This window comes from Astyanax mexicanus, chromosome 12 (genome assembly GCF_023375975.1).
Source record: "Astyanax mexicanus isolate ESR-SI-001 chromosome 12, AstMex3_surface, whole genome shotgun sequence".
In the NCBI taxonomy this organism is placed as follows: domain Eukaryota; kingdom Metazoa; phylum Chordata; class Actinopteri; order Characiformes; family Acestrorhamphidae; genus Astyanax; species Astyanax mexicanus.
The window spans coordinates 39,576,845-39,589,892 of record NC_064419.1 but is presented as its reverse complement, the minus strand read 5'-3'; the positions used below and the strand labels follow the sequence as shown (position 1 = coordinate 39,589,892).

Sequence of the window (13,048 nt, the reverse complement as noted above, 5' to 3'; positions counted from 1 at the left end):
TCTTGTCATTACATCTGTGTACAATTGCACTAGGAAGCATTTTTTTCTATTTCACCAGAATCAAGGAGCAAAACAATATATAATATTGATAGACAACATACAATACACCATATACACAACATACAGTATATATGTAACAGGCCATGAAACATTAATACCTACAGCTTTGGAAAAAATGAAGAGAACACTTCAGTTTCTGAATCAGTTTCTCTGATTTTGTTATTTTTAGGTATATGTTTAAGTAAAATGAACATTGTTGTTTTATTCTATAAACTAAAGACAACATTTCTCTCACTTGCAGAAAATGAGAAATGGCTGACATAACAAAAAAGATGCAGAGCTTTCAGACCTCAAATAATGCAAAGAAAACAAGTTCATATTCATAAAGTTTTAGAGTTCAGAATTCATTATTTGGTGGAATAACCCTGGTTTTTAATCACAGTTTTCATGCATCTTGGCATGTTCTCCTCCACCAGTCTTACACACTGCTTTTGGATAACTTGATGCCACTCTTTGTGCAAAAATTTAAGCAGTTCAGCTTGGTTTGGTGGATTGTAGACATTCATCTTCCTCTTGGTTTTGTTCCAGAGGTTTTCAATTTGGTAAAATCAAAGAAATTCATAATTTGTAAGTGGTCTCATATTTGTTTCCAGAGCTGTATGTGTCAGTAATTTGTTTTTTTATGTTTCCTTTAGTGTGTGTGTGTGTCTTTGTGGGTTAAGTGTTTCTGTGTGTGCTGTACCTTGCAGGCCACACGGTGGGGACAGAGTTTTCCAAAACCCAGGGGTGGCTGAATCCTTCTGAGTAGAGCCACCACATCTAAATGCTTTATGCGACCCCTTCATTAAAAATAACACAGTTTTACACAACACACTGAATAGTGTGGACAGAGAGAGAAATAGAAATGGAAATGACTTACAAAAATCATAAATTAATCTTACTTGGCCTCAGGATCATACTCTGACCAGATCCTTTTAAACTCATCCAGATGATGCGGCCCCAGAATTGACCAATCACGTGTCAAGTAGTCAAAATTGTCCATAATGACAGCCACAAAGAGATTGATAATCTAGAAAAGTGGGAAAAACACAAGTGATAATGTATAAAAATGCAGATGTGTAAAGACTGTCTCATTAAAGTGGTAATCACTTCGCATAAAGTGTAATGAGAGTATTTAATCGTTACATCCTGGAAGATGGTAATCTCACTACATACTGCTTTATTTTTAGGCTACTGTCTTAAGCCTATTCAAATGTATATTAGCTAGAAAGTGCAAAAGAGAGCAACACTTAAAATAAAGGATGTGACAATACACAAAAGTCACATGTACTGTCTTGTGTACATTTCTCACAAGCTGGCAGCTTTCTTTTTTGTCTATCCAATCAGTTTATGGGCAATTCCAAATGACTCTGATCTTCATAAAATATCAAAAGAATTTTAATTTTGTATAAAATTAATTAACTTTATAAACACTTAACACTTTATTTGAAGTGTACCTATATTGGTGCTTCGTAACACATTAAAAATTATGAAAATAATGCATTTATAAAGCAATACTTTAATACTTATGTAAAGCTTATGCCAGTAAACCTCTCAACAGCAGTGGCACAGGGGAAGTGCTTGACTGTTAAGATGTACAGTATGTTTTTTAGCTTAATTTGAATTAAATTAAAGAATTTAATGGCCTTAAACTAAAGTAATGTGCATTCTCTTTATTTATGACACTGTGTTGAAATCATTTTCAAAGGTTTATAAAAATACATATGAGGTGTATGAATGTTTTTGAGGCCCTCAAACTGAAGTGTTAATACATTTGTTTACTCATAAAAACTCTAAATGCTCCAATTTTTTTATAGCTAACACACAAATGTCACTAAAATGTCACTGATATTCAGTTCATGTTGGTTAAATGCATTTTCCTGTTTATTTCAGAAAATGTCTTCATTCACCTTGCGTTTACTTGCACAAGTATTCATAAATACTTAATTCAATTTATTACAAATGCATTATTATGAAACTCTTATCAAATGAAGTGTTCCTGGATTTTCCCCACATAATATGATATTATGTGTTAATCTGGGTTGAAATACTATGGATATAAAATAGTTCTGACTCACCAGAAAAGCACAAAGCATGAAGAAGCTGATGAAGTAGACGATGGCAAAGTTGCTGCCACAGGTGAACTCCTCACCAGGCTCATAATCTGACTCAGGGTCACATCGCTTTCCCGGCAGGCTGGCCAACATGATCTCCTGCCATGCTTCACCTGTGGCACACCTACACACACACACACACACACACACACCAACGGCAGGCGGGATGGGGATGAGACTCCACAGTACATAATTAAACCTCTGCTGTGATCTCAGCTGGTTCCTCTGATTTCCTGTGCTGTCTCTCACCTGAAGAGCAGCAGGACTGCTTGGGGAAAGGTCTGGAAGTTGTTATTGCGGTTGATTGGCGTGTAGTCCTGCATGGCAATCTTCCCAAATGTCTGAAAAAGAGAAAGCCAATCAGATAAGCATTTGTGTTTTTGAAATGCGGTAAGAGCAGTAGGTTTCTGTTTATCTCAACAATGTTCATTAAACAATACACATGCCTGTTTATTCAAACCAATCTGACCCTCTAATCCCTCAAAAACCCACCTGCATGCCGATCACAGCATAGATGAAGAAGATCATGGCAATGAGCAGCGCTACATAAGGAAGGGCCTTTGGAACAAACACAGAACAATAGAAAATTGATATGTGAATTCTTGTGAGAGGTTTAACACAGAGAAAGTAACTGTGTTTGTGTAAATGCATGACCTGCAGAGATTTTATAAAGGTCCACAGCAGCGTGCGGATGCCTTCCCCTTTGCTGAGCAGCTTAACCAATCGCATCACACGAAACAGACGGAAGAATGTGATAGAAACTCGAGAGCTGTCCTCTGAGCTCTGTGAAAATGATGTTTGAAATTAAGAGAAACTTACTACAGAAATTCTTCAGATAAGAAGAGCCCCTCATTTCTACACTAATGTATTGGGTATTAACTGTAGCTTGCATTAATTACCCAGGCTTAAATACAGTAAATTATAAAGATAAATGTGATAAAAAACAATTGGTCAATCCTGATTAGATCTGAGTAATGGCAAAAACCTGCCGATGTTTTAATATGATTTAATGTACTGTGATATATTGTGATCCTATAAGCAAAACAAGTTGATTCTATAAAACAAATAAAACATACAGCTCTAGAAAAAATGATTAAAAATGATGAGTTTCTAACAAATTGAAGATTGAGATTTTAACAAATTGAAAACCTCTGGAATATAATCAAGAGGAAGATGGATGACCACAAGCCATCAAACCAAGCTGAACTGCTTGAATTTTTGCACCAGGAGTAAAGGCATAAAGTTATCCAAAAGCAGTGTGTAAGACTGGTGGAGGAGAACATGCCAAGATGCATGAAAACTGTAGTTAAAACCAGGGTTATTCCACCAAATATTGATATCTGAACTCTTAAAACTTTATGAATATGAACTTGTTATCTTTGCATTTTCTGAGGTCTGAGAGCTCTGCATCTTTTTTGTTATTTCAGCCATTTTTTATTTTCTGTAAATAACTTCTCTAAATGACAAGATGTTTATTTGGAATTTAGAGAAATGTTGTCTGTAGTTTATAGAATAAAACAACAATGTTCATTTTACTCAAACATAAACCTATAAATAGCAAAATCAGAGAAAGTGATTCAGAAACTGTAGTGGTTTCCAGAGCTGTATTTTGGGATTTATCGAATCAGTACAGTGGGATCTGAAGAATACAAAGAAGCAGGAGTCTTGTGTTGATTTATCACTGCCAAATTTACTGTGTATCTACTAATTTAAATACAACTATAAAAAACTGTCTGAACCCAATATTTGTTTTTTTACTAAAAAAATTGATACTGTGTTTTTGAGAATCGATACAGTACCCCTGCACTTTATTAACACAACACCCATAATGTTGATGCTCATACTTTACTTGACAAGATGAGCATCAACAGATTTTCAGTATTCACATAGCTGTACTATTTACTATCATAATACGGTGAGTGTGCCACAAATGAGAGTTCGGAGACTCACACTAAACTCTGTAACCACTATGTCCACCACACTTCCCACCACAATCAGAGCATCAAAGGAGTTCCAAGCATCCATAAAATAATGCTGTGGAGAAGAAAAACAGGGCAAGTATTAGTTATGGAATAACATAAGAAAGGATGTTAAAAATATATTATATACACAAATATAAATGTAGGCAAAAAGCAAAGAAATAGAAAATTTAATAGAAATGAAAATAAGAACCCGGAGTCTGAGGGCTAAGAGTTTGACGATCATCTCTATAGTGAAAAGGCCGGTGAAGACCATGTTGAGGATGTCCATGACGTAGCTGAAGAGTTTGGACTGTTCATAGTGCTAAGGAGACAGAACCAGAAAGACTATATTACAGCATGTATAAGATGATATTAACAGTGTTATAAAGGTGTTTTGACCTGAAACCTCAAAGTTACATTTACAATCCTCATAACTAAAGCTCATACAATAGGATGCTTTGGAGCAGATGAACATAAACATATTGGCACCATGCCTAATGCACTAGAGGGATATAAGAATTGAGCTTGCATAGCATTAGCATATTTTTCGCACTATAAAGCGCAATTAAAATCCTTTATTTTTTCAAAAACGTGTCACTTTGCCTTTTAATCCAGTTCTTCCGCTGTTCAGAGATGAGTACTATCAGCCTGTAGCCTGTGCCTAAGCCCAGCAAGCACTGCTGAAGCAGCATTAGCATTACCCACAACGGTTAGCCGCTAATGCTAATGCTCCAGCCTTAGTGCTGGAGAGATTCGGAAATCTAAGTTTATTGAAAATAAACAGAAGCACTTTACTCACCCAAATAAACAGTTTTCAGGAGAGAAATCTGTGTAGATTAACAATAAGCTCTCGTTTGACTTTAAAAGACAGTCTTTTTTTATTAGTTTTGTTTACTTATCTTAGCAACCCCCCCCCACCACTGAGCAGCGAGACCTGCGGATTAGAAGTTCCTTATAACATCTCTTAAAATGCGCCTTATAATCTGGTGCATCTTATGGGTGAAAATAGACCAGAAAATAGACGTTCACTGATAGTTCGCCTTATAATACAGTGTGCCTTATACTGCAAAAAATACGGTAAATTAAATAATTTGCTTTTTTTGGGTCTGTACTGACAAATACATCAAATAAAGCTGCTTTAAAAATAAGACAGCTTTGAGAGTTGTTTAGACAGCCCAGTTACAGACATTCATTCAGTTATTTGATGTAATAAATCAATCCATCATCCATGTTTTTGCTTCTGCTTCTAGCACATCCCTCTAGCTCTGTTCTATAGCCATATAGCATTAATAAGCCAAGCTTTATTACTAGGCATTACTCATTCAATTTTCTCTGAGGTTTACCTGAACAGCCAAAGTCACTGTGTTGAGGAGAATCAACACAAACATGATGTATTCAAACCCTGTGGAGTTGATCATAGACCAGAACTTATACTGCACTGGGTTCTTAGGGATGTACAGCTTCAAGGGCTGGGCTTTCAAAGCATATTCTACACACTGTCTCTGTAAAAAAAAAGAGATAAGAACAGACAGGCTTTGAAAAACATGAAGGTGTCTACACAGAAGACCATGAAAGAGAGAGGCTGTTCCCAGAGGCTCATCAAACGTGTCTCTACTAACCTGGTTCTTGTCGAGCTCACAGTTTTTAAATTCAGCTTCTCCCTGCTCACGGAACGTGATGATGACAAAACCCACGAAGATGTTCATCATGAAGAAAGCGATGATGATGATGTAGACGATGAAGAAGATAGAGATCTCCACGCGGTAGTTGTAGACGGGGCCATGGTTCTCCCCGTTTGCATCTATGGCTTTGTAGAGAAGTCTGAGAAAAGTCATAGACAAAAGAAAACACACATAAACCAGGGGAACAAACACTATATACAGTGTGAGCCAGATTTTACCATTGACCTTTTATGGTATATGAACAGGAGACAACTTACGCTGGCCAGCCTTCAAAAGTAGATACAGTGAACAGGGCCATCATGCCCATGAGCACGTTGTCAAAGTTAAAGTCGCTGTTGAGCCAGAGGCGCTGCCGCACCATCGGACGAGTAACATCACCATCTTTATATACCACAAAGGTTCCTCTGCATCACAAAAATACACACAAACATTCAGTCTGACACCAATACTGAACTAGTGCAACACAGAAACATCAACTGATACAGTTACACTCAACTATATTATCAACTTATTGTACAACATAATACACAGACATGACCGCAATAATGTTTGCCCACCTCAGCAATATTCATTTACCAGTTTAGAGACATTTAGTGTATGTACTTTGTTTAAAAACAGTTTTTTTATTAAGATATCTAAACTCTTTCGTACCCCAATTTTAATTCTTACAAATGAAAAATGAATTGCACTTTAATATGTGAAAGTGCTATATTACTATATTATTATACAATATATTGTTATATCAGTTTGAAAATGACAATAATATAAAGTATTGCATATTATTTCTGGGACAATATATTGTATAATAAAATTACCTATTGTGACAGTGTATATACAGTCTATTTAAAAAAATACACTGAAAGGAGATATCTATAACACTTACTTGCACTGCTCAGGTGTGTGTTTCGCTTCATCTGTGCACCGATAAAATTTACCCTAAAAAAAAAAAAAAAAAAAAAAAAGATTTAATTCTTATTATGTCATATTTTCTGTACAATACGAGTACATTAAATATACCTGAGCAAAAAGACTAAGAGCTTCCTGTGTGCTTTCTACCATGATATACATTAAGCTCCATGACTCCATTATTGTTGAATGCTTGGTGAACATTTCTAAAAAAAAATAAAACATGTAAAGCATATTAAATGTAAAGCCTATTCGTATGCATATGTTTTCCTTTTCCTTTTCTTGTGAGTGAGTTTGAGTGAGGCCTGATAGTTGGTGCCAGATGGATAGGACATTCCACTTTTAAAACTGTGTGAGCATTTAAAATACAAAACATCACAGAAGGCATTATTGGGCTAATCGCTGCCACTATGATCAGGAGATGGCTGGTTCGAATCCTGATCATTTAGCTTGCCATCAGCTTCCGGAGCCCTAAGAGAGCACAATTGGCCTTGGGTGGGTAGATGGTGCTCTCTCCCCACATCACTCCTAGGGTGATTTTGATCAGCACAAGCGTCTGTGAGCTGATGTATCGGAACCAAGTTGCTTTCCTACTAGGCAATGCTGCATCAGCAGCAGTTTGAAAAGATGGGGTGGCTGCCTTTACATATATTGGAGGAGGCATGTGCTAGTCTTCACCCTCCTGGTGTTGAGGGCATCACTAGTGATAGGGGGAGTCATAATTAGTGGGTTGGGTGATTGGCCGTGTAAATTGGAGAGAAAAAAAAATTGTCCATGCAAACAGACAAGCGACTCAAGCTAAAATCACATCCACATACCGGGGGGCGTGACAAAAGTCATGGGACACAATACTAGTTCCTGTCCTGTGGCATGTGGCTTGTCAGTGTATAGTGGACACCTATAGATATGTGTAGAGTTACCTTAAAGAGCTGGACACCAATGCAGGCAAACATGAACTGAAGCAGTGCAGTGACGATCATGATATTCCCGATAGTCCTGATAGCCACAAACACACACTGGACCACGTGCTGGAGAGACGCAGAGATGCAATTATTAGAAAGAGGAACACTTCAGAATAGCTATAGGTCAAGCACACACACACACACACACACAAAGTGGTACCTTGAGTCCCTTGGCTCTGTTGATGGCTCGAAGAGGCCTGAGCACTCGCAGCACTCTCAGGATTTTCACCACAGATATAGCACTCGAGCTAAAATGGAGGTGGAGAGAGAAAGAGAGAGAGAGTGGGGGTGTTAAAGTGTGTTCCAATGGCATGTGCTAGATGCGAATATTGTTGACCTTGAATATCCATCAAGAGGGGCATCTCTACAAGTATGTGTGTATTACAGAGACAAGGACAAGTAGGTTTATGCACGGATACAATCATATTACATGTATTACATTACCTTTTCCATTAAAGCCACAGTTCTACATTCTAACTTACCAGTGTCAAATCAAGATCAACAGTACACATTTAACTGTGTATAAACTTTTGTATTTGTAAGTATGGGTTACTTCATCGTTTTAAATTTAAACATTTCAAATAATTTAACCCTTGTGTGGTGTTCGGGTCTGTGGGACCCGTTTTCATTTTTCATCAAATGATACAAAAAATATATTTTTTCTAACTCAAACTCATTGGTATTGGCTCATTTTTTGTGAAAAACATATATCAAAACACATTTTCGATAAACACACACTGTATACCCCCCCCCCCCCCACACACATTTATACTACATACAGTATGTTTGGCCAAGGGCTAATAAACATTGCTTCATTTGTAAATTTGAAACTAAACACATTTTCTACTCATATCTTGAGTTTAATTCATTTTCTTTTACATTTTATTAAAAAACTAATAAAAAAAGTGTAGCACTTTTTGAAAGAAATGTAACATAAGAAAGGTAAAGGGCAAATATTAACCATGTAAGCTGTTTATATTGCTTGCAATTTAGGTGAAGCAAGCATGTGTAAAGCATTTTAATGTAAAATTGCTTAATTTTGCTGAATTAAATACAAATAACAAAGTAAACGAGTAACAAAAATATGAACACCACACAAGGGTTAACTATATCATTTTCTACACATATAAAAGACAAGACAAGTACAGACAATCTTTGTCCACCAGAGGGCAGTGCCTGTATCTTCTCAGATTTTACTGCCTTACTGTTTTTCTCTTATCTTGTTTTTTCCCCACTAGGGTTAGGGTTAAGGTGCATACACTATGTAGACAAACATGTTGGGACACCTGCTTATGTATTGCTTCATTCAAAACCAAGGGAATTAAAAAGAAGTTGTTTATTATGCTGCATTGGTTTTATATAAATGTCTCTACTCTCCAGGGCTGAAAGCTTCCTACTACATTTTGGAGTAGATTTTGCTGTGAGGATTTGATTGCATTTAGCGACATGAGTAAGTGTAGGATGTTGGACGATCATCACTTCATCTGCATCCATCCTCTACTCTGTGACTCGTCCCACAAATATTAAACATAATAGAGCAAAAACACTGGTCCACAGCTCAGTGCAGGGTGTTTTATACAGCTCAAGCCTATATATGGCATTGGGCATGATGCCATTCTGCTATTCTATTGCCAATATAACTCTTTACTTCACTACAAAAGGTAAAAAAGCTGTAGTATGTGTGTGTGTGTGCGCACATCTGAGTCAGCAATAGCTGAAGGCATTCAATAAAAGCAGTGTTCACAAACTTTTGGGCATATTGTGTAGCAGTAAAACATCCAAATTGATTTAATTTCACCAGAAACATTATAAATCAAAATGTAATGAATGAGTCAAACTTACTGAAGAAAGAAGGAGACCAGAGATACACTGACAACAAGCAAGTCCAATAGATTAAACCAGTTCCTACAGAACGAGCCCTTATGCAGGAATGCCCCATGGACAGTCATCTATGGGTGAAAGAGACAGATAGATGGAATCAGTCAAACAAAATGAGAGAAAAAATAATATAAATACATTTAAAACCTATAAAACAGGGATACGGGAATATTTGGGGGACCATAAGTGAAAAGACAAAATATTTACTGTCGAAGAATGTCTAATAGAAAAAACATGAAAACCAACACAAAAACACACATACAATAATACAGTGGTGAAAAAAGTGGCAAAATAAATGAAAACTAGGAAGAGGAAGCCCGTGAGTAAAATATTAAAGACGTCATAGCAATTATTTCATCATAGTGCTTTAAGTCATTTAGTGGGATTTGCTAAAATTAACATATTTTTTCCATATTTAAAAATGACTTCTACATTAATTTGTATATAAAATATGTTTGCATTACATAATACAATTTGCCATTCATTATTTTAAAGTGAACTAAATTGGCAATGAAATTCACAGCTGAGATTTTGAGAATACAAAACTATAAAATATCTGGCACACAATATGGTACCAAAATTCCTGTAAAAGTAAGTTTTACTGAGCACAGTTTTACTTTAATATTTTAAGCTTAAACCAGGTGCACAGATATAGAAAACAGAAAAGCACCTGCAGGAGACCCACAACATATATATTTAACAAAATGGCCAAAGAAAAATCCATTTCGGTGTGTTCCGCTGAATAAGTGAAAAGACAAAATATTTATTGAAAAAAAAAATACATTTAGATTTATTAATGTATACAGTGGTACAAAAAGTGGCAAAATAAATGAAAACTGGTAAACAATCCAGTTCAGTACTCAGCCTTTGGCCAAATGTTTTATTTTGTTCAGTTTCTGCCAAAACTTTTCATTTACATCCCTACTATAAAGTTACACTGTGAATACTGCTAACATATTACAATCCTTTGAAGGAGGTACCTTGAGAAGTATTTCCACTGTGAAAATGGAGGTGAAGGCGTAGTCGGCGTAGCCCAGGAACTGAGAAAAAAATGAGGGAGCCAGACAGACAGAGAGAGAGAGAGAGAGAGAGTCAGAAGTTAACAGAGATTGATAGAGTAGGAGAAAGACAGATGCAGATGATGAGACGTCTATAAATAAATCGTGGCATCCCCCTCCATCTGATGTGCACAGAGGTGGCTGATTGTATGGTGCAGGATGGCACTTCCTCAGCTGGCAAGAGTCACAACTAACATGCCAATCAGGCAGGACAGCTGCAGTGTGTGTATGTGTGTGTGTGTGTGTGTGTGTGTTTGTGTGTGTTCTGGCCCTTGTCCATGACTGGGTTATCAAGGGCACTATAAACATCAAAACTCTGCTGTCTCCAGACTTTTAACTCAAAATCATGAAAACAGGAATTGCCACAGGATGTGACGTATTCTTATACAAAACACAATATTTATTATAGTTCTGTTTAGCCACAGATTTCCCACTATTAATGTGGCATACAGACAAAACTTATTGGGCCCAATTTTAGTGATCTATAGGTAAGCCATTAACTGTGCACTAGCAGCTTGATTTAGGGTGTGTCAGTTTGTGTTTGGTAAAGTAAGGTCACAAAATTTACGCCTTGCACGGCTTCAAACACGCAAAAATTCTCGTAATTATTCATAGAAGTGTTTTGGGCTTAATGTATAATAAACCAATTAGTGTGTCACTTGCCATTCCCTTTAGGAGGCAGGTGCGCTCTGACTTTGGCAGATTGCTATTATAATGGCGCAGCACTTCTCCGTTTCTTAGCAGAGGAAACTGAGCCACTCATTCATGCTGCATAGGTGTGTAAGCAGCTCATTTATGAGAACAGCAATGTTTTTTTGTTTAGTATCTGTATTCTGTTTATTTTTGGGTATAATGAACAGGGATGTACATGTGCTGAGAGCGTAGTGCACCTGCGTCGCCAAGATAGGACTAAATGAATGGTGCATCTGTGTTTTCCGTTGCTAAGATAACAATACGGCAGAAATTTATCTGAGCCCAACTCACTTTTAGACAATACAGAAAGTGCATATTTACAGCAGAGGTATAAAAATTGACTGCAAAAAAAAACTACATTCATTAACAGTAAAGGAAGCCCAGGAGTAAAATATTAAAGATGTCATAGCAATTATTTCATAATAGTGCTTTAAGTCATAATTTGTAATTCATTTTTTTTCTTATTTAAAAATGACATCTACATTCATGTGTATATAAAACATGCATCTTATGGTGTTGCCCTTTTTTTTTACTTGTGCTTGTGGTTAAGCTGTAAGTCTGTGAGATGCTTCTGGCTCTGGGCTACTTACGGCCATTGTTTCGTCATTCTCTCCTTTAGTAAAAACACTATGTCATCTCATTACATTGTTTGCATAATACAATTTGCCATTCATTACTTTAAAGTGAACAAAGTTTTATTAGTAGCCAGAGGTCTACAGAGATTGCTTTGGTTTTATCAACAAAAATAATTTTTAAATGAAACTTAGTTTTGAAAGGTCTACATACTACAGTTCCTATATACAGTAACTCTATCTTTTATGTCAGAGTGCATTTGCATGAGCATGTGGTGTATTTCTGACTCACATTGTTCCTAGCAGAGTGAGCCCTGATTGGGTCCTCAGCAGCAAGTGAGATACTACTGAGGATGATGAAGACCAGGATCAGGTTAGTGAAGATGTGATGATGGATCAGAATGTGACACCCGACTCTTATTCTATAGACGAGGGAAAAAAGAGAAAGAGTACAGTCAAAGGAACAAACAGCATGAATAAGTTGTCCTATATGTACAGTATATATGCAGAAGTGTGTCCTGTATGTGTTTTTGTGTAAAAATGTGTCCCCAAGGCTTACGGGTTGGTCTTGCTGAGGCAGAAGAAAGCACTGCCATCTGGAATGGGCAGGATTTTTTCTTTAGGCGGAGCAAAATCAGCCACATTCAACTGAGCTCCTCCTTCTTTTGAGACAAAGACACACAGAAGAGGGGTGACAGATAGAGATAAAATAAAATAAACATATAGAGAGAATTCTTTATTTTCCCAAAGAATTTAAAAAATCATCTAATTACATAAATATAAAACTTTATTAATTTGTTTTACCTTCATCATCTGCTTCTTCATGCTCTTCCTGCTCTTCCTCATATTCATCCATGTCCACCTGTCCAAGAAATGTTCCGGTATGTTAAAAATGGGTTGGAGTTTGCCAGTCTACTTTAATAACAGAGAAATGTTTAGATCTTACCTTTGCTTCTTCAGTCTCCTCTCCTTCCTGAGCCTCTTCTCCTTCCTTCTTTTCTCTGTAAGCATTAAGACATACAGAGGTTTAGCCTATTAATTCAGTGACATTGCGGGATTCTTCGAATACAGAGCTCTCAAGGCTCATTTATACTCAACATTAATAATGGATACACACAGAGAGTTTCATCAGTACTCTACATTCATTTTGTATGGTATTTGTTCACTTTCTCTGGCAGCATAC

At 36.6% G+C, this 13,048-nt stretch overlaps 1 protein-coding gene across 2 annotated transcripts in view; it reads right to left on the bottom strand.

Annotated features, from left to right (window-relative positions):
* Nucleotides 1–13,048, bottom strand: part of cacna1fb (calcium channel, voltage-dependent, L type, alpha 1F subunit) — a 66,768-nt gene that overhangs the window by 13,682 nt on the left and 40,038 nt on the right. For both annotated transcript variants that reach the window (XM_015600898.3, XM_049485967.1), the window contains exons 18-37: nt 12,812–12,866; nt 12,670–12,727; nt 12,425–12,527; nt 12,158–12,287; nt 10,523–10,582; nt 9,507–9,613; nt 7,825–7,912; nt 7,623–7,730; nt 6,680–6,732; nt 6,054–6,200; nt 5,734–5,935; nt 5,458–5,616; nt 4,326–4,436; nt 4,104–4,187; nt 2,808–2,936; nt 2,646–2,711; nt 2,403–2,494; nt 2,118–2,277; nt 942–1,069; nt 743–839 (exon numbers count right to left, since the gene is read on the bottom strand). In XM_015600898.3, the coding sequence (XP_015456384.2) occupies nt 743–839; nt 942–1,069; nt 2,118–2,277; nt 2,403–2,494; nt 2,646–2,711; nt 2,808–2,936; nt 4,104–4,187; nt 4,326–4,436; nt 5,458–5,616; nt 5,734–5,935; nt 6,054–6,200; nt 6,680–6,732; nt 7,623–7,730; nt 7,825–7,912; nt 9,507–9,613; nt 10,523–10,582; nt 12,158–12,287; nt 12,425–12,527; nt 12,670–12,727; nt 12,812–12,866 (2,137 nt within the window). The remainder of the gene's footprint in view (nt 1–742; nt 840–941; nt 1,070–2,117; nt 2,278–2,402; nt 2,495–2,645; nt 2,712–2,807; nt 2,937–4,103; nt 4,188–4,325; nt 4,437–5,457; nt 5,617–5,733; nt 5,936–6,053; nt 6,201–6,679; nt 6,733–7,622; nt 7,731–7,824; nt 7,913–9,506; nt 9,614–10,522; nt 10,583–12,157; nt 12,288–12,424; nt 12,528–12,669; nt 12,728–12,811; nt 12,867–13,048) is intronic.